Source organism: Somniosus microcephalus, chromosome 21 (assembly GCF_052327205.1).
Source record: "Somniosus microcephalus isolate GS21.2 chromosome 21, FLI_Smic_1.0, whole genome shotgun sequence".
Taxonomy (NCBI): domain Eukaryota; kingdom Metazoa; phylum Chordata; class Chondrichthyes; order Squaliformes; family Somniosidae; genus Somniosus; species Somniosus microcephalus.
Window position 1 is genome coordinate 72,640,026 of NC_141007.1, and position 27,468 is coordinate 72,667,493.

At 42.8% G+C, this 27,468-nt stretch overlaps 1 protein-coding gene across 1 annotated transcript in view; it reads left to right on the forward strand.

Annotated features, from left to right (window-relative positions):
- cep112 (centrosomal protein 112) overlaps positions 1 to 27,468 on the forward strand; it is a 420,760-nt gene that overhangs the window by 248,414 nt on the left and 144,878 nt on the right. The window contains exons 17-19 of the mRNA XM_085964113.1: positions 1,689 to 1,796; positions 4,070 to 4,252; positions 23,504 to 23,734. Coding sequence (XP_085820239.1) covers positions 1,689 to 1,796; positions 4,070 to 4,252; positions 23,504 to 23,734 — 522 coding nt within the window. The remainder of the gene's footprint in view (positions 1 to 1,688; positions 1,797 to 4,069; positions 4,253 to 23,503; positions 23,735 to 27,468) is intronic.

Consider the following 27,468-nt stretch of genomic DNA (forward strand, 5'->3'; position numbering starts at 1 on the left):
TTCTAGGCCAAGACGTCTTACTGCAATTATATAGGGCCCTGGTGAGACCACACCTGGAGTACTGTATACAGTTTTGGTTTCTTTACCTAAGGAAGGATATACTTGCCATAGAGGAAGTGCAACGAAGGTTCACCAGACTGGTCCTGGGATGGGGGGATTGTCCTATGAAGAGAGATTAAGTAGACTAGGCCTATATTCTCTAGAGTTTAGAAGACTGAGAGGTGATCTCATTGAAACATGCAAAATTCTTACAGGGCTTGACAGGGTAGATGCAGGGAGGATGTTTCCTCTGGCTGGGGAGTCTAGAACCAGGGCTCACAGTCTCAGAATAAGGGGTCGGCCATTGAGGACTGAGATGAGGAGAAATTTCTTCACTCAGAGGGTGGTGAATCTTTGGAATTCTCTACCCCAGAGGGCTGTGGAGGCTAAGTCGTTGAGTATATTCAAGACAGAGATCGATAGATTTTTGAATATTAAGGGAATCAAGGGATATGGGGATAGTGCAGGAAAGTGGAGATGAGGTAGAAGATCAGCCATGATCTCATTGAATGGCGGAGCAGGCTCGAGGGGCCGAATGGCCGACTCCTGCTCCTATTTCTTATGTTCTTAGAACATTGAAAACTATTTATTTTTTCTTGTGGTCATTATTTGGGTCTCTCCAAAAGAAAACCTGGCCTGGAAGAGAGCACTGCTCCCAGGTCTCTATCACCCCTAATTTAATTGCTTGGAGCTACATGAGAATGTTGCTGCCCCCCCCCCCCCCCCCGCAAAGACCTGTCCCGCCCCACTTGGCAAAACATTGAATCCTTCCCAAGGACCTCGCTGATGGCATGGGTGAGATCACCAACTTACTGTGCGGGGAATCACAGGTACAAACTTGCATCCTACCATACCATAGTAGTCCATTGGAGCACTAAACTGTGCTGCTGACCTGTCATTTGAGGGCTAATATTAGATGGTCAAGAGCATCTTCAAGTGGGTTTAAGAAGTTGGTACAGTTGCTGCAAATAGTGTGAGTTAACATTCGGGATTTTCATACATCTTGCATATCATTCCCATAGGCAGTGAAATTACTAAACTGACTCGCAGGATCTGGAATAAAAAAGCTGGCCGACATCTTCAACATCCACTATCTGCCTGCCAGTGTCAGAGTTACCAGCAAGTCATTGAAGACACAATACAAGACGAGCACCATTTTAACCCAGTCACATGTGTGTCTTGGAACCATCCTTTACCAACTCCACAATGGGTTAACCTGCTGCTTTGATAGTTTCAGTTTTCACTGTATAATTCATATTGCTCCGATCAGTCTGCTGATGGCTCGGGGACAGAATCTGTAACTGGAGGAGGCCTTTATGCAAAGGATAGTGGCAAATGTATTTGAAGTTTGCTTCTGATCCTGATTTGATTGATTTACTTTGTCATCAGTTTTTTTTAAACTTTGTTCTTTTTTAAATTTATAATTTTTTTTTAGCTGCTTCTGGTATTTTGACAAGATGAGCAGTCAATAATATTTCTTGATTTTGTTTAAATAGAAAACAAAATTAGCTGCTCAAACGTAATCACTGTTTAATCCCATCCTGGACTCACTTTGTTTAAAGCTGTATTTGGTGGAGTGAAATAGTTATAGATTTTTGTCTCTATGACTACAGTGTCAAATCAAAAATTCTCTTTTTTGCATTGCATAGATGGAGAAGGTTGAGGCAGATCTAAGTAGATCAAAATCTGTCCGAGAGAAGCAATCAAAAGAATTCTCTTGGCAGTTGGAGGAACTCAAGCAACGATATGAACAACAGGTACATATAATCAGATTCTTTTTTGCTTTTATGGAAACAAAGATTTTTTGTCTTCACAGGAAATGTTTAGAATAATTTTGGTCACTGTGGATTCAGTCTAAAACAATACTGATTTTGATTGTGCCACATTATCTTTACTCTGCACTCATTATACCAGTGTCCTTGGGAACCAAGCATTTTTGCATTCAAGTGTTGCCCAGAGGACTTGAGGGGAAACAAAATGGGAGCCAAGATCTAGTTGCCTTATAAGGAAGAAGATGGCTGGGGGGAGAATGAAAGGAAGAATGAGGGCAAGGTATATTTATTATAGTAAATAGGTGCAGAGCATTACCCCTGTCGAGGCTAATCATTGCACTGCTCCAAGTAGATTGAACCCACCTCCCATACATCGCTGACCAAGCCTGCAGAGGAAGCATCCGCTGTGAAAAGTGTCTTTTTGCATCATGATGTCTGAAGAAGATGCAACAAGGGTTACTGCCTAATCCTTCCTTTTTTGGGGGTGAGGAGAAGAGACAAGAAAATGAGATGCAATTTTACACAGCAGGTTATAAAATTGAAATTATTTATTTTTTATTAATTAACAGTAACTATGAATGCCCTTCCAGTGCATCAGTTTTGCTTTAAAATTATGAGCTCTCGTTTCCCCTCACTGACGAGCTCAAAAATCCTAAATCTCAAAATGTTGCCTGCCATTGATTTTGTCTTTGTCTTCTACTGCGTGCCTGTTCCTTCTTTAAATTTTTTTAACATCTTTCTTTTTGAAATAATAAATAATTGAAATATGTCGGGCTGCGTTGTGAATGTGAGCAGCGTTGCATCAGTTCAGTACAGGGCAGTGAAAACTAAAGTGATGAATATTAGAGCAGTGCTCCACAATGCAGGTTTGTAATGTCGTGATACACTAGCAAAGTCGTGGTTTTATTGTATGCGAGGGGAGCGAAGGAAAGCATTACTGTTTTCGAGATTGAGCGTGTCTTTAGTTAAATGTGTAAAAAAAAGTTCGAATCGAGACGTCCCTTGGGGTAGAATTTATTAATTGGTTTCAGTTTTAAAGTTGCCTAAGGGTTAAGTACTCTTGGAATGCCCTGCGCATGTAGAAGCATTTGAGAGTGATCTAGCCATCAGCTATTAGACAACAGAATGTCTGTGCTTAAAATGAGCTTATATCTTTTGGTCCGAACGCCATCTCGACGAAAATCAACCAAAACTGAAGAAAAATGTAAGTGACTGTTCCTAGCAGCTGTGTGGCCTGGCATTTGCTGGAAATCTGGCATCCTGCAGGCCCCTATTCATCACCTGCTTCAAAGCCAGCCTAGCTGCCTATAGTCAGAAGGCCAGGTAGGGTGCCATTGTGCACAGTCTGGGAGGATTAGTATCAAAGCAGTAGAGAGTAGGCCTCGGTTTCATACTACCATTCAGACCTAGTGAGAAGAGCTGAGGATTGGCCAAGGTCACAGTATCCAGCTTGGTAAGGACTGAGAACAGAATATTGGGGAATAGACTGCTTTATGTGTAATCATAGCGAGCTACCAGCACAGCAGGCGTCCTGCTGAACACGTAAGTCTGTTTATTTCAGAATCACGTAGCTGACAGCGAGATAATGCTCCGGCTTTCATGTAAAAACGACTGTAAATTGGTTGATTTTGTCTGCGTGGAAATGGAACTGTAGAATCGTAACCTGCTGATTTTTCCACAAAAACAAAATCCAAATTCCATTCTGTGAAGATTTAAGGGGGAAAAAAACCTTTGTGCGTGCTTTCATTGAAACCTCATTCCTAATTTGAATAGCTGCAGAAATCGGCATCTAACGCTTCACGTAGTAAGGATTAGGTTTTGCAGTTTTATAGAAATATAGTTTTGGGCCAGTTATTGCTGCAACAGAGAAAAACATTAAAAATATATATATATAAATGTAATTACAACTTCTGCAAAAGATATTGGTGGATTTATTGTTTTTCTGTTCATAGTTATTGTGGAAAGAACTGGAAAAATAATCGATTTGCAAAAGTGGGGTGGGAGGGGTGGGTAAGAGTGAGCGCCCGCCCGGTGTATATAATGAGCAAATTCAATGGAGTGTTTCAGCACCTGCAGAGGGCTGTTGTCACAATGACGTAGGAATTTTGTATTGCATTGGGGTAAAAAAGAAAGGAACACTTTTTGACAAATTGACCAATTTAAGAGGAATTAGGAGAGGGAAAAATGCAGCAGAAGAATTGTTGTCATGGTAACAGTGATGTGGTATTGATGAACAGTACTCTTCCTTGTCCAATCAGATAGTCGAATCGAAGCTGGAGCATGAGCAGGAGAAGACGCACCTATTCCAGCAGCACAACGCGGAAAAAGACAGCCTGGTCCGAGAGCACGAATGTGAGATAGATAACTTGGAGAAACAGCTTCGCGCCGCCATAGTAGAGCATGAAAACCAGACTCCGGAATGGAGGAGGCGAGACTCGCAGGTGAAAATGGCTGACGTATTTTTTTTTGTTTATTTTGCTAAATAAAAAAAATCTTTCTTTAAATGTTTGCAAGTATGGTTGTAAAACAATACGTTTTTGGGAGCGTTGGAATTGTATGCTTGATCGCCGATTTACTGGGGGGCGTGCAGCCCTTCGCGTACGAGTCTTCTAATGCCGGATAGGGATAAATAAAGCTTAATCTGCAGAAACTGCAGGTTGCCAGCTTTAAAATGTCCCCTGATGCGATACAATTTGGCCTTTCACTTTCACCTGGAGTCACGGTTCCATTATTTTGGATTTCTTCCGTTAACTGGGAATCGCACTTGGTCTTTGTGATACGTGTGAGTCGAATGTTTGCGTTTTATCATTTATTTTTATTTTGCTCTGTGGGAAGCCACACATCATTTTTATTCCCACCCCCTCCCCAAAATCCCTCATTTTTGCACTACTGGATATCCTGGCTGTGAGCGTTCTTGAATTTGTGAGGTTTAGACACATTGCTCTCCCCCTAGAGTTTTTTTTGTTGTTTTTTTTTCCCAATCCTTGAACTTAACAGTCACTGTTGGAAGCCATTTGACAGAATAACCCCCAACTGTGGACACATTTGAATCATCAAACTTACGGATGAAATGTGCATTGTCAGCATGGAAAATGATTTAGATTAGTTCTGAGCTTTTTTATAAGAAAAAAACTTTCAGATGCGTTGTGTTTTTGAGCTGTAAACCCAATTCTATCAGCAGGAAGGGAAGAGGCCTGCCTGAAACCACTGCAGAAAGATTAAGGGAATGCGGTGAGATAAAGCTCGATGTCTGCATCGCCGGCAAGTACGGTAAAACCGGCACAAAAATAGCCTCAAATGATATTAAAATTTTTGGGTTGATGTCTGAAGGACATTTACTTCAAAAATACTGAGTCAAAGAAGGACAAATGAATGTAACGGAAGCAACCTAAAATATTTTACTGTTTCCTCAAACATTGAATTCCTTTCCACAGAAAAGCAACAAAAACAGATTTAAGTTGTTCAACACCTGTGGGCGGGAGGGTTGTTTTGTTTCGATCAGTCTGTCCATAATGAGTTGGCGCTGTTAACATGGTGCCCGTTCATTCTACCTGAAGTCATCTACACTGCACAGTACATTATCTTGATGTTTTCTTCAAAAAGGTAATTTTAGAAGAAAAAATAAATGAACCCTAACTTCAGGGACCCATGGTCGTTTGGTACAGAACATGAATGTGAAATGGTTTCCAACAAAAGGAAAATAAAAGCCAGTGCAGTGTGCAAGGGCGGCTCTGCGCTGAGCGATCGCTTTGCGTTGGCTGACTGGAAGCTTGTGAAGAGTCCTGGGTTCCATTCTCAATTTCCCGCAAAGGCTTCTTCTTCTATTGGTTTTTACGTACACCTGATTTTTGTTAAGCATTTACGGGGAGAAGAGTACTCAAAGAACCGCTCCATTATTTTCAAACCGTTACGGCACATGAGTGGAATTTTTCCAACGGCTGTTTTTTATTTACATAATTTAAGCTTACCAAACTATTGTCTCTGGCCATGCCGTTCTGCTTATAGTGCTCCAGTAGAGCTATTGACTGTCAACATTTGTAAATAGACCATTTTGAAAATACTGAAACCCCAACGAAATCCCAGCCTCTTTAGTATTTTTGAGGGGGAGGGGGTGCAAACAGACAGAACGATTGCGAAATTAATACATTTTCAGATGTATTAGGCATGCATTTTTTTTTATAGTATCAATTACATACTTTAGTGAAGTGTAGTGTGAACAGCGCTAAACAAGCTAGATTGTTTGATGGAGAAGCAATTTTATAAGGGAACACACCGTGAAGCCAAGACATTTCATTTGGACCACAGCCTCCAGAAGTCACAAATGAATGACTTGAACAAATGTGTAAATTTTGGCGTGAGGAGACTCTTTATTCCATTCTGCCTGCGAGCTGATCGTCATTTGTCCCTGAGGTTCCCTTGTTTGGCTGTACGAAACTAGCGGGGCACAAGTAAAGGCGGTGCGCTGTTTTCAGCGGGTGTATTCAGATGGTATTAGCTTTTAGCTTCATGATGTGTTGCCACAAGAAAAATCAGCTGTCCATCAAATAATGTGGTGTTATTTAATCTTATTAAAACAGTGCATTGCAGCAAAATATTTAATTCATATAAGTATATACATTAAAAAGAATCATGGTTTGCACCTTCTCAAGCTGGTTCTGTTTGCCCCCAGGAATCGAACGGTATGGGAGAATCTTTCAGACTTTCAGTAAGGTCTATTTGATCTTCCCTCAATTAAATATTGAAACGTAACTGGATGAAGGATAACTTCAGTTGATTATGGTTGAGCTTGATTGAAGGATAGCTTGATGATGTCATGGTATATTTGTTTAAGAAGAGTTTTAAAAAAAATTTGATGATCTGAAGTATAGAAAAAAATCTCTAAAGGTGGGATTGAAAAGCAACAATGAAGTAAGTAACGTGCAAGTTGTGCGTTGCTGGCAAAGATTGAGTGTCGGTTTGAAGATCAACATTGTCAGCATTTGGATTTGTCCTTCAATTGTGTGTATCCTCAATTTGACGAGACTATATGTATGTGTCACTTATTGCTCAGATTGGCCTCGAACAATCTAAATTTAACTTTTTGATCCATTAAGGCTATAGAGAAAAGGTATTTCTTAGTCCACAGAGGTTTTTTTCCATGCTACATTGCTCATTCCATGCCAGCTGTCAGAGCGGATGTAGGGTAGTGTCTTTAATTAAACTATTTGCATGCTGTCAGGGAATTTTAAAGCTGCTTTACTTTGATAGTGGTACCCTTGCTAGTTTGAAAATCTGCTGCTTTTAGTATATAAAAGTCAATCTCAGAGATTTAAAATAGGATGTCTTCATTATCAAACACTAATCCTGACCTCCGAATGCAACTAAGGAGGTAGGAATTGGACAGGTTGAGTAATTGAGAGTAAACTACTGACCCTTTTAAATCCAAACCAAATATTATTTGGGAGTTTGACGGTTTGGAAACACTCATGATAAAGGGAACTTTATTTAATTATAATGAACATTAAAAAGAAAAAAAGGAAGACTTGCATTTATATAGCGCCTGTCACGGCCACCGGATGTTCCAAAGCGCTTTACAGTCAATGAAGAACTTTTTGAAGTGTTTGTTGTGCTGGTGTGGGGCTGGAGAGCCTGTACTTCATGCCTGAATTTGGTCACAGTCCCCCAACTACACAAATGAATATTCATTATGCTCATGAGTATGTGGTTAGCAAGCTGGAACAGGACAAGTTGAAGCAAGGCGAGCAGCAAATAAGATACAAGGACACGCCTTACATAACTTCAATCTATGTAATATCAATGTCGATAACTGAGAAAAACTAATGCTTAATGACATGAACTGCCGAGCAACAATATGTGGCCATGTCAGATGTTCCAAGCACCAGCGTGTAGATCCCCTGAAGGAGAAGGCAAATATGAACTGCAGCAAGTTGTTGATCCTAGATGGGCTGCTTTGGTTTGTGAAACATCCAGGAGAGTTTGTGTCTCTCTATCGTTTGTAACAGTCATCACCACATGTGAAAACTGATTCTCTTTCCAATAAGCCTCATCATCTTTGAGTATGAAGGACTACCGCCATCGATGAGATAACAACTGAGCTGCAACAGTTAAGCTCGTTCTAGGAGTACCACTTTTATCACTTGTTAATGCTGGTTTTTGTTTAAATATGATAAGGATTCAGTGATCTATGTAAACAATGGTCCCCACTTGCCAACAAAGTAACACCAGCAAGAAATTTCTAAACGCAAAGATGAAATATTGGAACAACAGACAGTCTTGTAGTGACTGCTGAGGAGAACTCTTTGATCATCAAGAAAACTGTAAATTCGGATTCCTTTGATCATACCATTTTCAGAGCATGAGTTTATCCTGCTGGACTTTCAGTGATCTGCTGTGCCTTATGGCATCCTCCCCATGGAGTTCACAAATGTGGGGCCAAATCTTGCTGGAGCGGGTCACCTCGCAGCGTGTGGCGTTCGTTTGGCCGTCCTGCACCCTTCAGTTCGAAATATTTTTGCCTTGTAAGTTTCTGGAAGTGCGAGCTGATAATGGAGCATCTGGGACCTTAGTGTACGGCAGGACAAACAGTCTGTCACCTTAACCAATGAGATTTAAGGAGTGAGAAAGAAACTAATGAACGACAGAGAACGAGGGTGTATTACAGTGGGTTACTATGAGTCAAATCAGGTACAGAAAGAGAACTAAAGAGAGGGAAATAAATATTGGATTAAGAGAGAGAAGAAAGAGACAAAGGAAAAGGAAGAAAAAAAAATTAAATTTGAAATTTTTAAAATCTCTAAGAAGAATTTACAACATGCAAGAATGAGACTCAACAATTTAAATTGTTTCCTTTCTGGGCCATAGAGGTTGATTAGCATTGCATTAACAATTATCACATCATTGAAAGGGTACTTGCACTATTAAGTACCAGCTCTAACTTTCTGCAGCGAATTTAATGGGCAATGAATATGCAAATGCAACAAGTTCTTAAAAATAACAGGGAGGTTGAGGGCGAGATGCCGTTTGTGCAAAGCAAACGACGGAGCAGCATAAATTGACCAGCATGTTCTGGAGATTCGCAACTCACGCCGTATCTTCTCTTCGCTTGAACTTGCTGGCCAATTTGCACATTAATAACGATGTGCGTTAATCTTGTCAAGATAAGATTACTGCCTCATAATTACTCCTATCTACTCATTATATAATATTTTAGCAAATTTCCTGTGGCACTGTTCACAATGAGCCAAAGGATGTGCTGTTTTATAAGGACAGGAACATCATACCATGTAGCACACATGTATTATTCTGCTGCTAAAGTATAGGTTCATGTTTAAACTACAAAGCTTAATTTCTATTAAACAGTGAGTTGATACAGAGGTCAATTAAAAATCTGCTGGTGTTTTTAAAAAAATTGGGTAAGTTAGATGTCAATTAGGAGGCTGCAGATATTGTGGCTCTGATATTTTGTCTTCTTTGGAAAGTTCCTTTTTTTATACTTTCCTTTGAAGTGTGATACAGAAAGTTGAGTATGATACTTAAGTGTGTTAGGTGTGCCATTTATATAATAATATTGTATATTTTAAGGTATTTTCCCCACTACCATTTATTCATCTTCCCACATAGCTGAAAGGAGAGTTGGGCAAACTGTTTTCAGGTCTCTCCCAATACCATCTCAAACTGGCCACCATGAAGTGCATGTCTGTAGCTGGGGCGAACTGTTTTTTCCCCTGATGGGTTGGTTTGGAAGCTACATAAACACAATATATCATGATTGAAGTGCTACAGGATGATAGAAAGCATGCCAAGAGGATCAGTAGGTGCAAGAGCCAGACTGCACACACCTGCCATTACACCACCAACCATATTTGCAGGACCTGGCATATCTGCCTGGCAATGACTGTAGGAAGCTAGCTCTGCGGGCTCCAGGTCAGCAGATCTGTGTTATCTGCCAAAAGGACACCTGCAGCCAATGTACCCCATAGGGACAACATTAACTGAAGATCACCTCACCCCCCAACCCCCCCGGACAACTTTTTTGCCTCTACCTCTTTCCAAGCTAGATTAGAAATGATCTGCTGTATCAGCTGATGTGCTGCCCACGTTTATATCAAACAGATGACCTAGGTCAGGTTGGCCAACACTTTCATTTCCTTTCCTATTGCGTAACAACAGCAGCATAAGATGGCTGCCAATGTCATGATACTGCGGCATTTCTCGATCAGCTCCGATGGACGGGTCATATTGTCCGCATGCCCGATACGCGACTCCCAAAACAAGCGCTCTACTCGGAGCTCCGGCACGGCAAGAGAGCCCCAGGTGGGCAGAGGAAACGCTTCAAGGACACCCTCAAAGCCTCCTTGAAAAAGTGTAACATCCCCACCGACACCTGGGAATCCCTGGCCCAAGACCGCACAAAGTGGAGGAGAAGCATCCGGGAAGGCGCTGAACACCTCGAGTCTCTTCGCCGGGAGCAAGCGGAAGCCAAGCGCAGGCAGCGCAAGGAGTGCACGTCAACCCAAGCACCCCACCCACCTGCCCCTTCAACCACCGTCTGCCCCACCTGTGACAGAGACTGTAGGTCCCGCATTGGACTCATCAGTCACCTGCAAACTCATTTTTAATGTGGAAGCAAGTCATCCTCGGTTCCGAGGGACTGCCTAAGAAGAAGAAGAAGACTGCTGCATTTCTCAAAGTAGAGGGGTCATTGATGGCAGCTATATGGCCATCCTGCAGTGCATGCTGTGCGGCAGTAAGTAACCGTGCATCATGCAGGTAGGTTATGTTTCAGTGATTTTTATGTGAATCCTTGAAAGATGCGAGTATGTTAAGGATGTAATTTGTAAGTTGCAACTTGAATATATCCGCTTTGCAGTTTCTACATGCATGATAAGCAAAGAAAGAGCTGGATGGATGTGTGAGGGCTTGGCATGAGCCAACAGTAAATGTGGAACAGTTTGACAGGCAACACTTTATAACATGCATACACACCAAGGTGTGTCTCCCTGGTAAATGGGACTGCAGCCTCCTTAAGATGTGCCACCTTACTCCGCATCCATCCAGGGTTCCTGTGGGTACTGTACACGGTGTTAACCCTGGCTGACAACTCTTGCCAGGAGATGGTACCCTGCTTTGCCAAACAGGAAAACCCTAGTTGGCTCACGCAGCAGCACCTCCGATTAGCCAGTCACCAAACGAGATTTGGGTGCGCGCTGCTCTATCGCTTGACCACAGACTCTGATTCCTGCCTCCACATTTATTTTACCAGACTCTCATTATGGGCCAGATGCTGGCTGTGAGTAATTAGATAGAGCAACCACTAAACTTCCCAGCAATTGGCAAATGTTAATCCTAAAATATATCTTTAAATATTGTGGAGAGTCACTCACGGTGGACTGCAGTAAAAGGCAGTAATACAGCTCAGAATTGCTATAATGTTAATAAACTGAGAAAGTGATTAGATCTGTAAATGTGAAGAAGTGACTTGCTAATGGAAGGTAATCAGAATGCTATATTAGAGAGATGAGATATGAAGCTTAATTTTACCAGTGGGATGACTGCAACTTGGTTGTTACTATGACAACTATGAGTTATCAATTATAATTCCATGAATTATATATTCCTTATAATTCAACCCCACCTTGTTCCATAAAGAATTGTGAGGTTTCTGTTGGGCGTATTCACAAGTGTGTTATGACATTTGTGTGTCTATCTGTTGAATAAATATCTTCTCCAATGGTAACAAATAGAAAACCATGTTTATAGATGTATTACATTGGGGAAAAAAGCAATTATAAAAATAACAATTGCTGAATTACCAGTGAATTTATGCAGTATGGTGTGAAGTTGCATGTGGAAGGGAAATTGAGTGGGTAAGATCATATCTAATGAGTGTTGTGCCATGCACTGTGCTGCTCACCTCGTGAGATTATAGATTAACAAAACTGGTACAGTAAATGGAATTTCAAAGTTTATTGGCTTTCCTAGCTATTTTAATGTTAAATATCATATAATCATCGGAGTTGTTTTCTCACGGTTTATAAACAGCAGTGTGAGATTGTGCATATTTCCACCAGTATGGGTGACCACATCATTCATTACTGAAGGAGTCAGAAGTGGGTTCTGGTCTGACAGGTGGAGTTAATTATATCACACTCCTGGCTAGGACACACTTTATTTCTACCACCTGTACGTTTTCATGGGAAACTATGTTGCTTTGTGATTTGACTTTGTCATTATGATGCCATACAGGTAGAATTATCATTTTTATTATATATTTCTCCTTACTGTTATTATAAAGAAAATGTTTCTGCATCACTGCCATTTTTTTTCTGGAGGATGCAAAATAGCCCTAGTTTTGTATCCATACACTTGCCATATCATTGCAATAAGTTGATCCTAATCTGAGCTGATTGTAGTATTTACTGAGATGCTGCCATTTCACTTCCCAAGACTATCAAGACCACCCTTCCCTCAGCTGTGCAGCCTGCACCTACCCTCTGATGCAGACATAATCGGTATCATAATAAAGCATCTAGAAGTCAACAGCTCCTTGGCATTTTGGATTTTGTGATACCTCTACTCTCTTGATAATTCTGATACCTTGAATTTTTTTTTGCTGATCTTTAAACATTTTTAACCATCCAAATCTATCCTGAAATCCTCTGCCGTCTTCTTCAATTGAGCACGGTATACTGTGCATCAAAAGATCTCGATTTTAATTGTGTTCCTTCCCTTTATCAGAGTTAATTATATAGAATAATATATATAATGTAATGTAATTGCTATAGAATAATATAATATCAAAGCATTCCTTTGGTGCCTGTTTGCAAAAATGTTATCTGCTGAAGAGTTACCATGGAATGCAATAAACAGGAAAGTACATACCCTGACAGATTGCAAACACAAGGATGTCTCTGAGGCGGTTTAATTCATTATAAGCTGACTTGTTTCCCAGGCACAGCCCTTAACGGAAACTTCTTGCTCCGTTTCTGATTAGCATCTTCAAAGCCACTGACAGCTGTCAGCCTTTGAAGCACTATCAAAAATATTAGCCTGTTTTTATTCCTTCATAACCATTGTTTTTAATTATGGCCATTACATGAAGGAAATACTTTTGGTTTAAATGATGCTGTCCTTTCATTGAGTCACACAAATGCAGTTGAATAAATTGATCTGGAATCAAAGCAGTAAGTTTAAAGGGAAAGGTTTGACTGACGTGGACCTAGGACCAGATGGGGCTTTATGATGAAAAGGGTTTAATCCCAGACCAGGAATAGTTTCCATCAGTGGAACAGTACAAAGCAATTCACATATTGCTTGCTAGAAATGATCTTAAGCACACTGATCTTCTCAAGACTTGCAAATGTGGCATTAGCTAATATTCAGAGAGATGCTTTCCTTTCATCCACCTGAGACTTAAGATTGCAGTACAGTATTCGAATAGAAAATGAGAACTGCAACACAGATATAAGGTTCAGCTTCTAATTTGTATTCACTGTACATGTCACTGCAGGACATGCAAGCATAGGACAACTGGTTCACTTATATACTAAGCCAGAAACAGTTCTAACTGCCTTCTTTAAATTTCACCAAATAAATTAATGATAGTTGAATATTTCTGAAATTATCATAATTAGCCTGTGCCCTACAGAATCATCCTCTGCAATAAGAATTCTCCTAAAATCACTGTAAAATATTTAATAAAGCGAACAACAGCCTGTAAAGTCAATGTGCCTTTCATGTATCACTTCAAAAAAAAAAAATGTGGCAAGGGTATTGCTGTTCAATGTATTCTCTTATCCTGAAGGGATACTGATCTGGGATCTTTACGATACATGAACCCAGACCAGTATCCTATCTCAGTGACACTTGGAACACTGTCGTATTGGCCCTGAATTGACTATTTGGGAAATTGAGATCACCTTTCATGATCATTAATAGCCAGTCAATAAAACATGATTCAATGCTGTTCTGCTTCAAATTGGCTGTTCCCCACACACACACGCACGCGCTCTTGGTTTTTGATCTGCTCGTGTGTAGCTAATTGGAAGATTCTTTTTTTAAATTGCAATACTAGCAAGACACCTCCACTGTGTCTAAAAGAAAGACTGTCTGTGAAGATGTTTACAGTTCCTGTCATTCCACCTCACATACAGCTAGTTAGAATGTGCACTTTTAGAATTCTTCATAATAGTTGTACTGACTGTTTATATCAGCCATTTTGCCTCCCAGCAATGTAGATGGGGCTTCTGTTCCTTTTTAACATTCTTGCTTTTTTCCGTATTTGTTTTTTTTCCACCTTTTTTCAGAGGTACAGTGTCTGCTCTGTACCGTAGCTCCACAAGCCAACTAGATTCTATGCATACTGATGTTCTGGTTCCAAGCACCAATCACAAAACCTCCTTGATGAATTATTCACCTGCACAGATGCCCACCATCTTCCAAAGAAATGTCCAGCCTCTCTGACCTTCATCAAGGTGATTTCATGCAGTCACCTGCAATGGCTTTGGAATATGTAAATGGCTGGCAACAATCCTGTACTCCTACTTATAGGAACTGTAGACCAAAGTTAATACTTTCTTCACTCCCACCTCTTGAACTGGAGAATAATGCTTTGCTACTAACTGATCAAAGAACAAGGAGCCCTGAGAAAAATCTTGAAAGTTGGAGAGTACTTTATTCTTTTGTCATCCCATGAAAGGTCTAAGGAACTTTATGTGAGTGTTTCTGGAGATTATTCAAGTCAATTCATTCTCAGACATGCATGACTTGTAGTTGATGATTTCCATGAATCCCTTGGTTCTAAGAGTTAATTCTGCCCTCGTTGGCTGCCTCCATTGATGCCGTAGTGTCAATGTCAAACTGAACATTAATGGCAGTAAAATCTTTGACAAGACCATCAAGATTGATGTCACCATCAATACTAAACTTGATTTCATAGTTAAGACTTCTCAAGACTTCCACCTCCTAGAAGGACAAGGGCAGCAGGTGCATGAGAACACCATCCCCTCCCAAGTTTCCCTCCAAGTCACACATCATCCTGACTTGAACATATATCGCCATTCCTTCATTGTCGCTGGGCCAAAGTCCTGGATCGCCCTACCTAACACCATTGTAGGAGCACCATCACCACATGGACTGTAGTAGTTCAAGAAGATGGCTCACCACCACCACCTTCTCAAGGGCAGCTAGGGCAACAATCGGTTGGTCATTTATATTGTTCAACTAAAAACCAACATTCTCAGTCATCAAAAGCTTAACCAGGGCTTAGACTTCATTGGAGTGGTTTTCTTTTTCTCCTGGCTTGTCTCACTTGGGTCTATATGTACTCAATAACAACAGCAACATACATTTCTATAGCGCATTTAACTTAGAAAAATGTTCCAAAGCATTTACAAGAGCGTTATCAGACAAAAATGGGCGCTGAGACAAAGATATTAGCAAGGGTGACAAAAGAGGTGGGTTATGAGGATGTTCTTAAAAGAGCAAAGGGACTTGGAGAGGCAGAGGTTTATGGAGGGAATTCCAGAGCGTAGGACCTAATTGGCTGAAGGCACAGTCACCAATGGTAGGGCGAAGGGAGAGGGTAATGCACAAGAGGCCAGAGTTGGTGGAATATAGAGTTCTCTTAAGGTTGTAGAATTGGAGACGGTTACAGTGATGCGAGGGATAAAGCCCTGACACCAGTCATAGAGTCATAATGGCACAGAAGGAGGCCATTCGACCCATTGAGACCATGCCGGCTCTCTGTAGAGCAATCCAGTTAGTCCCATTCCCCCGCTCTATCCCTGTAGTCCTGCGAGTTTATTTCCCTCAAGTGCCTATCCAGTCTCCCCTTGAAAACATTGAGTGTCTCCACTTCCACCACTTCCATCAGCAGCGAACTCCAGATCACCACTCGCTGTGTAAAAAAGTTTTTCCTCACATCCCCCCTGTATCTCTTGTCCAAAACCTTAAATCTGTGTCCCCTAGTCCTTGTACCATCAACTAGTGGGAACAGCCTTTCCCTGTCTAGCCTATCCAAACCCGTCATAATCTTGTACACCTCTATCAAATCACCCCGCAACCTCCTTTGCTCTAATGAAAACAAATCCAGCTTCTCCAACCTGTCCTTGTAGCTAAGATCCCCCATCCCCAGAACCATTCTGGTAAATCTCCTCTGCACCCTCTCAAGGACCTTCATATCCTTCCTAAAGTGTGGTGACCAGAACTGGACGCAATACTCCAGTTGTGGCCTAACCAGCGCTTTATAAAGGTTCAGCATAACTTCTCTACTTTTGTACTCAATACCTCTATTTATGAAGCCCAAGATCCCATATACTTTGTTAACCACTCTCTCAATATGTCCCGCCACCTTCAGGGACCTATGCACATTAACTCCCAGCTCCCTCTGTCCCTGCACACTCTTTAAAACGGTGCCATTAAGTGTACATTGCCTCTCCCTGTTCCTTCTGCCAAAATGCATCACCTCACAGTTCCCTGTATTAAATTCCATCTGCCCATTCTGCTAGCCTTTCTCTGTCCTGTTGCAGTCGATTGGTATCATCATCACTGTTTGCCATACCCACAAGTTTGGTGTCATCGGCAAATTTAGAAATTCTACTCTGTATTCCAATATCCAGGTCATTTATATATATCAAAAACGCAGTGGCCCCAGCACTGACCCTTGGGGAACACCACTGTCTACCATCCAGTCTGAAAAACAGCCATTTACCACAACTCGCTGTTTTCTGTCCTTAAGCCAATTCCTTATCCAAGCTGCCACTGGCCCACCTATTCCATGAACCTCAATTTTGTTAACCAGCCTTCTATGTGGCACTTTAAGTGCCTTCCTAAAATCCATGTAGACAACATCCATTGCATTCCCTTCATTACTCCGTTACTTCATCAAAAAATTCAATTAGATTAGTCAAACACGATCTGCCTTTTACAAATCCATGTTGGCTCTCCTTAATTAGCTTAAACCTCTCCAAGTGCCCGTTAATTTTTTCCTTGATTATTATTTCTAAAACTTTACCTACCACTGATGTTAAACTGACCGGCCTGTAGTTACTAGGATTGTCCTTGCACCCTTTCTTGAACAATGGTGTCACATTTGCCACTTTCCAATCCTCAGGCACCTCCCCCGCAGCTAGGGAAGATTGGAAAAGTATGGCAAGCCCTTCCGCTATCTCCTCCCCCAATTTCCTCAGCAACCTGGGATGCAAGCCATCTGGACCAGGTGCCTTGTCCACTCTAAGCATACCCAGCCTTTCTAGTACATCCTGTCTATCAATTTTCACCCCTTTCATTGCTTCTACCTTTTCCACTTCTACCGCTATTTTGTCAGCATCCACCTCCTTAGTAAACACGAGACAAAGTACTCTGAATATTCTAGCCTTGCCCTGCACTTCTAAGCATATATCACCTTCTTTGTTTCTAATAGGCCCCACCCAGCCTCTTACTACCCGCTTACTGTTTACATGCTGGTAGAAGATTTGTGGGTTCCCTTTTATGTTAACCACCATTCTACTCTCATATTCTCTCTTTGCCAATCTTATTTTCATCTTCACATCCCCTCTCAACTTACTGTATTTGGTCTGGTTCTCCCTTGAAGAATTCACCTATCATGCATCATACACCCTCTTTTTTGTTTCATCATCTTCTCTGTCTCCCTCATTATCCAAGGAGCCCTTGCTTTGGTTCCCTTACCCTTCCCTCCTGTTGGAATGTAACTAGCCTGTACTTGGAACATCTCCTTAAAGATCACCCATTGTTCCGTTACAGTTTTTCCTGTCAGTCTTTGGTTCCATTTTACCCTGGCTAGATCCTTTTGCATCCCATTGAAGTTAGCCCTATTCCAGTTTAGAAGTTCCACTCTAGATTGTTCCTTGCTCCTCTCCATTGCTAATCTAAATCTTATGATACGATGATCACTCGTACCCAAGTGTTCTCCCACAGGCACTTGGTCGACCTGGCCCACCTCATTCCCCAGCACCAGATCCAGCAATGCCTCATTCCTAGTTGGGCCGAGAACATATTGGCCAATGAAATTCTCCTGAACACGTTTCAGAAATTCCTCACCCTCCTTTCCCTTTACCCTAGCATTATCCCAATCGATATTTGGGTAATTAAGTCCCCCAATATCACCACTCTATAGCTCTTGCATATCTCTGCGATTTCCCTGCAGATTTGCTCCTCTACCTCCCTCTCTCTATTTGGAGGCCTGTAGAATGCCCCCTATAGCGTGATCAGACCCTTTTTGCTCCTCAACTCTAACCAAATGGATTCTTTCCTTGTCCCCTCAAGAACATCCTCCCTTTCCAACACTACAATGTCTTTCTTAATTAGCACTGCCACCCCACCTCCCTTTTCTCTTTCCCTATCTTTTCTGAACACCTTGTACCCTTGAATATTAAGTGCCCAGTCCTCACCGTTTTTATGCCACGTTTCCATTATTGCCACAACATCATATTGCCACATGGCTAATTGTGCTTGTAGCTCACCAACCTTATTTACCACACTTTGTGCATTTACATACATGAATTCTAAACCCATTTTTGAATTTTTCATAGTCTTTGAATGAGAATTTTAAATTTGAGGTGTTGGGGAACCGGGAGCCAACGTTGGTCAGCGAGCAGAGGGGGTAATGGGCGAGTGGGACATGGTGCAGGATAGGATATGGGCCACAGAGTTTTAGATGAGCTTAAGTTTATGTAGGTAGAGGATGGGAGACCAACTTTAGTCGAATCTGGAGGTGACAAAGGCATGGCTGAGGCAGGGGTGGAGGTGGGTGATGTTAGAGAGGTGGGAATTAGATGTTTTTGTCATGAAGAGGATATTGCGTCAGAAGCTAAGCTCGGAATCAGATAGTGCACCATGATTGCTAACAGTCTGGTTAAACCGGAGACAGCACCCAAGGAGGGAAGTGGAATCAGTGGCGAGGGTATGAGTTTGTGGCAGGCGCCAAAGATGATAACTTCAGCCTTTGCAATGTTTAATGGGAGGAAACTGCACCTCATCCAAGACTGACTGTACACAGAGCCTGTGAAGAGGTGGGGGAGAGGTAGAGTTGGATATCATCTGCGTACATTTGGAACCTGACCCTATGTCTTCGAATAATGTCGCAAAGGAGCAGCATGTAGATGAAGAGGAGGAAGCTTGTGGCACTCCAGAGAGAACAGTGTGGGGTGGGAAGAGAAGCCATTGCTGGAGAGGCTCTGGCTATGATTGGATAGGTAAGAGTGGCAAGCGAGGACAGTCTTGCTGAGCTGGACAACGGAATAGAGGCATTTGAGGAGCATGGTGTGGTCAATCATGTCAAAGGCTGCAGAGAGATCGAGAAGGACAAAGAGGGATAGTGCACCACAGTCACAGAGAATGTAATTTGTGACTTTGATTAGGGCAATTTCAGTGCTGTGGCAGGATGGAAACCAGATTGAAGAGGCTCAATCGTGGAGTTGCAAGAAAGATGGGCACTGATTTGAGACATGACAGTACATTCAAGGACTTTGGAGAGGAAAGGAAAGTTGGAGATGGGTAGCAGTTTTCAAGGACAACAGGGTCAAGAGTGGCATTTTTGATGAGGGGGTGATGATGCCAGTTTTGTAAGGGAGGGGGACAGGACCTGTGGGGAGTGAATCATTTACAGTGAAAGAAGGAACGTTCTGACTTCAGAACGTCACAAAGTGCTTCACAGCCAATTACTGGACTAGTAATCCAGAGACCTGGACTAATCATCTGGAGACGTGAGTTCAAATCCCACCACGGCAGCTGGGGAGTTTAAATTCAGTTAATTAAATAAATCTGGAATAAAAAGCTAGTATCAGTAATGGTGACCATGAAACTACCGGATTGTCGTAAAAGCCCATCTGGTTGACTAATGTCCTTTAGGGAAGGAAATCTGCCATCCTTACCTGGTCTGGCCTATATGTGACTCCAGACCCACAGCAATGTGGTTGACTCTTAACTGCCCTCTGAAATGGCCTAGCAAGCCACTCAGTTGTAAAAATCCTCTCCAAAAAACAATAAGAATAAAACCGGACGGACCATCAATCTCAGCGCCGGCTACGGAGACGACAATGGCACACCCAGCCCAGTCAACCCTGCAAAGACTTCCTCGCCAACACCTGGGGACTTGTGCCAAAACTAGGAGAACTGTCCCACAGACTAGTCAAGCAACAGCCTGACATAGTCATACTCACAGAATCATACCTTTCAGCCAATGTCCCAAACTCCTCCATCACCATCCCTGAGTATGTCCTGTCCCACCGGCAGGACAGACCCACCAGGGGTGGCGGCACAGTGGTATACAGTCGGGAAGGAGTGGCCCTGGGAGTGCTCAACATTGACTCTGGACCCCATGAAGTCTCATAGCTTCAGGTTAGACATGGGCAAGGAAACCTCCTGCTGATTATCACCTGCCACCCTCCCTCAGCTGATGAATCAGTACTCCTCCATGTTGAACACCACTTAGAAGAAGCACTGAGAGTAGCAAGGGCACAGAATGTACTCTGGGTGGGGGACCTCAATGTCCATCACCAAGAGTGGCTCGGTAGCACCACTACTGACCGAGCTGGCTGAGTCCTGCAGGACATAGCTGCCAGTCTGGGCCTGCGACAGGTGATGAGAGAACCAACATGACAGAAAAACCTTCTTGACCTTTTCCTCACCAATTTACCTGTCGCAGATGCATCTGTCCATGACAGCATTGGTAGGAGTAACCACCGCACAGTCATTGTGGAGACGAAGTCCCGTCTTTACACTGTGGACACCCTCCATCGTGTTGTATGGCACTACCACCGTGCTAAATGGGATAGATCTAACAGCTCAAAACTGGGCATCCATGAGGCGCTGTGTGCCATCAGCAGCAGCAGAATTGTATTCCACCACAATCTGTAACCTCATGGCCTGGCATATCCCTCACTCTACCATTACCATCAAGCCAGGGGACCAACCCTTCTTCAATAAGGAGTGTAGAAGAGCACGCCAGGAGCAGCACCAGGCGTACCTAAAAATGCGGTGCCAACCTGGGGAAGCTGCAACACAGGACTACATGCATGCTAAAAAGCAGAAGCAGCATGCTATAGACAGACAATCAATGGATCAGATCAAAGCTCTGCAGTCCTGCCACATCCAGTCGTGAATGGTGGTGGACCATTGAACAACTAACGGGAGGAGGAGGAGGCTCTATGAATATCCCCATCCTCAATGATGGTGAAGCATAGCACGTGAGTGCAAAAGACAAAGCCGAAGCATTTGCAACCATCTTCAGCCAGAAGTGCCGAGTGGATGATCCATATTGGCCTCCTCCTGAGGTCCCCACCATCACAGAAGCCAGTCTTCAGCCAATTCGATTCACTCCACGTGATATCAAGAAACAGCTGAGCGCACTGGATACAGCAAAGGCTATGGGCCCTGACAACATCCCAGCTGTCGTGCTGAAGATTTGTGCTCCAGAACTAGCTGCGTCTCTAGCCAAGCTGTTCCAGTACAACTACAACACTGGCACCTACCTGACAATATGGAAAACTGCCCAAGTATGTCCTGTCCACAAAAAGCAGGACAAATCCAATCTGGCCAATTACCGCCCCATCAGTCTACTCTCAATCATCAGCAAAGTGATGGAAGGTGCTGTTGACAGTGCTTTCAAGCAGCACTTACTCACCAATAACCTGCTCACTGATGCCCAGTTTGGGTTCCGCCAGGCCCACTCGTCTCCAGACCTCATTACAGCCTTGGTTCAAATATGGACAAAAGAGCTGAATTCCAGAGGTGAGATGAGAGTGACTGCCCTTGACATCAAGGCAGCATTTGATCGAGTGTGGCATCAAGGAGCTCTAGTAAAACTGAAGTCAATGGGAATTGGTTGGGGGGTGGGGCCGGGGAACTCTCAATTGCCTGGAGTCATACCTAGCACAAAGGAAGATGGTTGTGGTGGTTGGAGGTCAATCATCACAGCCCCAGGACATCGCTGCAGGAGTTCCTCAGGGCAGTGTCCTAGGCCCAACCATCTTCAGCTGCTTCATCAATAACCTTCCCTCCATCATAAGGTCAGAAGTGAGGATGTTCGCTGATGACTGCACAGTGTTCAGTGCCATTCACAACTCCTCAGATAATGAAGCAGTCCATGCCCGCATGCAGCAAGACCTGGATGACATTCAGGCTTGAGCTGATAAGTGGCAGGAAACAATCGCGCCACACAAGTGGCAGGCAATGACTATTTGCAATAAGCGAGCATCTAACCACTGCCTGTTGACATTCAAAGGCATTACCATCGCTGAATCCCCCACCATCAATAACCTGGGGGTCACCGTTGACCAGAAACTTAACTGGACCAGCCACATAAATACTGTGGCAACAAGAGCAGGTCAGAGGCTGGGTATTCTTCAGCGAATGTCTCACCTCCTGACTCCCCAGAGCCTTTCCACCATCTACAATGCACAAGTCAGAAGTGTGATGGAATACTCCCCACTTGCCAGGATGAGTGCAGCTCGAACAGCACTCAAGAAGCTCGACACCATCCAAGAGAAAGCAGCCCGCTTGATTGGCACCCCATCCACCACCTTAAACATTCACTCCCTCCACCACCGGCATACCGTGGCTGCAGTGTGTACCATCTACAAGATGCACTGCAGCAACTCGCCATGGCTTCTTCAGCAGCATCTCCCAAACCCGCGACCTCTACCACCTAGAAGGACAAGGGCAGCAGGCGCATGGGAACACCACCACCTCCAAGTTCCCCTCCAAGTCACACACCATCCTGACTTGAAAGTATATCGCCGTTCCTTCATCGTTGCTGGGTCAAATTCCTTGAACTCCCTCCCTAACAGCACTGGGAGTACCATCATCCCCCGACTGCAGCAGTTCAAGAAGGCGGCTCACCACCACCTTCTCGAGGGCAACTAGGGATGGGCGATAAATGCTGGCCTTGCCAGCGACGCCCACATCCCATAAACGAATATTAAAAGAAAGTACTTTTTGAATTGTCATCACTGTTGTAATGTTGCCAAAAGTGGCAGTCAAATTGCAGACTGCCAAAACCCACAAACACCAATGAGATAAATGATCAAATAATTTGTTTTAGTGAGGTTAGTTGAGGGATAAAAGTTGGCCAGAATGCAGGTGGGACCTCAGCTTAACGTCTCATTCAAAAGATGTCACCTCCTTAATACTGCACTGGAGTGTCAACCTAGATTATATGCAATATTCATCACAAGCCTACTCCTTAACAACGTTGCTCAGGGAGCCTACTTGGTGGGTGGGGGTCGGTGTGTGCGAGACCTGACTAACTTTAGCTTTTTTCAAGAAAGGCCTTCTATACATAGAAGATTGGAAGGCCCATCTTCTCCTCTTCTAAATGCTTTAAATACTGTTTATTTTATTAAATTCTAGCTCATGCATCTTTCTGAAGGACTCTCTTGTGAGGGTGCTTTATGTAGGGAGTGCTGCCTCAGATGGAGGTATCAGATCATTTTTTTTATTTTTGGATCCACCGTGCGAGCAGAGATCAGAACTTAAGAGTGCCGTGTGTGAAGAAACGAGAATTACTACAGCGAGCTGCATTTGCTTTTTACTTATTTGAACACTGTACATCCAAAAGTAGTTCCAAAACCAACTAATAATTTTAGTCTTGCCACTTTTAATGAGATTGTGTCATCAAATGTAAATTTGTGACCGACTGCAATATTTAAAATAGACTGTTGCTACTTTCACAGACTATTGCGGAGTTGGAGAGCCAGGTCCACCAGCTACGCGAAGACCTTATCCAGGTCAACTCACAGCGAAAGCAGCAGCTGGTTGAGTTGGGACTGCTGCGTGAGGAGGAGAAGCAGAAAGCTTTGCGTGATCACGAAGCTGCCATCAACAAGCTGAAAGCTGAGATGGAAAGGATGAAGTTGGAGTTGCAGAAGACAAATGCTGCTGAAATGGAACATACTGTCGAAAAGGTAGGCTGTTTGTTCCTGTGTTTGCATTTTCTGCATCCAGTGAACATAACAAATGGGCCAGTTTATACTTTATATAAAAGAAGCAGGTGGTACAAGAAGTACCTGGTGCAATTTAAATAATAAACCTCTGCAACAACATGCATTTATATAGCACCATTAACATAGTAAAACGTTCCAAGGCGCTTCACTGGAACGATTATGAAACAAAATTTGACACCAAGCCACATAAGGAGATATTAGGACAGGTGGGGTGAAAGAGGTAGGTTTTAAGGAGAGTCTTAAAGAAGGAGAGAAAGGTAGAGAAGCGGAGAGATTCAGGGAGGGAATTCCAGAGCTTGGATGTATTTTGGATCGTGTAGTCATTTTTTTCAGTAGGTTTCAGTTATTACAAAACCATATTACTGGTTGGGAATAGCTTACATTAATGATGCTTTACACTGTTAAAGGAGTCCATTTCTGTTTTTGGTCGAGTGAGTCTGAATAATATGAGAAGGGAAAAACAAGAATTTTAAATTGTCCATATTGAATTCTTCTTCTTCCTTATCTCCCTTTTCCCCAAGGACTGAAGAAGTATGCTACTGACAAGTCTCTGATTGTGCCCAGCTTTATGCTCCATCTGTGAAATTCACTTAAATAGAATATTTATTTTAAAAAGTCAAAAAGTTGAGCTTCATTGAGTTCTGCAATCATCAAACTTTAAATGTCATGCACTTGCAGTGTTAATGACTGTATTCTGATGTATTTTCTATGCAACAGTCAAGTCGTGTTCAAACAGAGCAGCAGTGGGGCATAATTTTCTTTGCAACTTGAAATGGTCAATGATGCTATTGTTTAGCAATGACATCCCAAATAGGAACAATAAAGGGCATTCTGACCTGAGTGTCTTAAGAAGCCTACAGGGTTCACTATAAAGTGGCATGACCGCAGCTATTTTTAGTCCCCAAAGCTTCAGATTTTGAGCCTTCCTGGCATGACTTCAGTTTCTTGCAATAGAAGAGATCATGTGAATGTATCAAGAATTTATTTTTGTCAGAGTTGAGTGATTTATCTGGCAGGAGAAATCGTTTAGAAGCTGATGGGTTGAAGTCATGTGTCAATAGGCAATGAGAATCTTTTCTCATGAGAAAAGTCTAACCACTTGAAGATATTTCAAAGTGAATCTGATTGAAGTGTTTTGTGGTCTCCTACTTCTATATGAGGCTGTAAACAAATATATTGGTGTTGAAAGTAGCCAGGCAGTTCAATGTGTCTGTGATGAGAAATGCTCAGTAGTGTTTTACTGACCAAGGGAAAGAATGAGAACATCACATCACTAGCTAAATAGCTGTTCGAAAACTACATCGGCAAGTATAAAAGTGTGGAAAGGAGGAGTCAGATTTTTTTTCTGTTAGTCCACCAATGCATTCAAGCCCAATGGATGAGCAGAACTTGTCGCCAGCCTCCAACAATGCCACTGTGAATCACCCACAAGGCGGTATGTTGTTTTCTTGTTGTTTTTCTCACCCCTTTCCCTCAGCTTGAGAAAGATCACTAAACCAGCAGTGTTCTAGGATGAGGGGGGGGTGGGGGTGGGGGGGTGGGGTGGGGTGGGGAAAGAGTAGAAAATTGGATTAAAACCTGGTTAGAAGGAAGGAAACAGAGAGTAGGAGTTAAGTACCTGAGGACAGAGAACCATTTACAGTGTCAGCTGCCATGGGGGTCAGGAAGGGAAATTGGTGTCTCAGCAGTTTAGAGGGAATGGGTTCAAGGGAGCAGGAGATGGATCTCATGGATGAGATGAGCTCGGGGAGGGCATGAGGGGAGGTAGAACTAGAGAGAGACATGGGTACAGGGCTAGGACCCTGGAGGGAGGTTTGGCTTGTTTGGAAAGGAGAAAGGGGGGGAAACAGAAGGGGGCTTACTGAATGGATGGTCTCAACCTTCGTGACAAGGAAGTCCATGAGCTCCTCGCACTTGTTGGAGGTGAGGGTGGAGGAAGCAAGGGAGAGGATTTTAAGGAGATGATTGTGTAGAAGAGAAGCAAATAGTGGGTGGTTTTGGCAGAGGAGAGTGAGGCCTAATTGTGCTTAATATGGTCCAGCCAGATTTGATGATGGACGGCTAAACCAATTGTGCACCAGATACACTGATGTCTGTGCCCCTTGTAGTTGAGGTAGTGAAGATGGGGGCCATACTAGGAGGATTGACTGAGATGGGAGAGTGTAAAGGTTCTTTTGGGACTGTGGACATGAAACATGGAAGGGAGGGAGTGGTTTAACAAACCAGCCGCTGCAGAAGTATCACTGTGATTCAAAAGGATGCTGCCTGGTATAAAGAAATACAAATACGAAGAAAGACTTAAAAAATTTGGACTGTTTTCCTTAGAACAGAGGTGATTATGAGGTGTTTAAAAGAATGGAGGGATGGGACAGAATGGATAGAACAATTGTTTCCAGTGAATGAGGGGACATAGATATAAGAATAAATGTATGAGATTTAGGACAATGAGCAGGAGAAACTTTTTATTTACACAGAGGTTTGTGAGGCTGTCTAATGCACTACCAGAGGTAGTCATTGAAGCAAAGACCATGTCTACATTTAAGGATAGGTTCGATAGGTGCTTGAAAGACTGGAATAAAGGAATATGGAAACAGGGTGGGCACGTGGGATTAGGACTACTGCTTATGTGGAGGATGAACACCAACACCTATTGGTTGGGCCTGTTTCTGTGTGGTAATTTCTATGTAATTTAAATTGTGGATAGGTTGCACCATTGCATTGGATTTTATGGCCTGAAAATGTGGAGTGTGATTTATGCATCAGTGAGAATAATCCTCAGCCAGTTTTAAGTTGGGTACCCTATAAAGAATTACGCTCAACTTTTAAGATCCGTTATGATTTTGGTATAGATTTTCTATTTTTCCTGAAACAATGAGCACTGACTGTATGCTTGGCGGTGACATTGTGGAGTAATGTAAGGTCACTTTGAGTCCATTCTGCCAGTAGCGAGCATCGCCCACCAGCAGAGCAAATGAGGAAACGTGTGTGGGCACTGTCCATGATTCTCCAACCCGTAAACTGAATGGTTAGAAAAATTGTGGCTAATACGCAGCTGAATATGGAAAAGAAAGAACTTGCATTTACATAGCGCCTTTCACAACCTCATTGTACAGTATTTTTGAAGTATATTCACTGTTGTAATGTAGGAAACGCAACAGCCCATTTGCGCACAGCAAAGTCCCACAAACAGCAATGTGATAATGACCAGATATAGGATTCCATAGGATATACGGCACAGAAACAGGCTCTTCGGCCCAACCAGTCCATCCGGCGTTTATGCTCCACACGAGCCTCCTCCCATCTTTCCTCATCTAAATCTGTCAGCATAACCCTCTATTCCCTTTTCCCTCATATGCTTGCCTGGCCTCCCCTTAAATGCATCCATACTATTCGCTTCAACCACTCCCTGTGGTAGCGAGTTCCACATTCTCACCACTCTCTAGGTAAAGAAGTTTCTTCTGAATTCCCTATTGGATTTCTTGGTGACTATCTTATATTGATGGCCTGTGATTTTGCTCTTCCCCACAAGTGGAAACATTCTCTCTGTATCCACTCTATCAAAATTTTTCATAATTTTAAAATCATCTATTAGGTCACCCCTCGGCCTTTTTTCAAGAGAAAAGAGACCCAACCTGTTCACCCTTTCCTAATATGTATACCTTCGCATTTCTGGTAACATCCTTGTAAATCTTCTC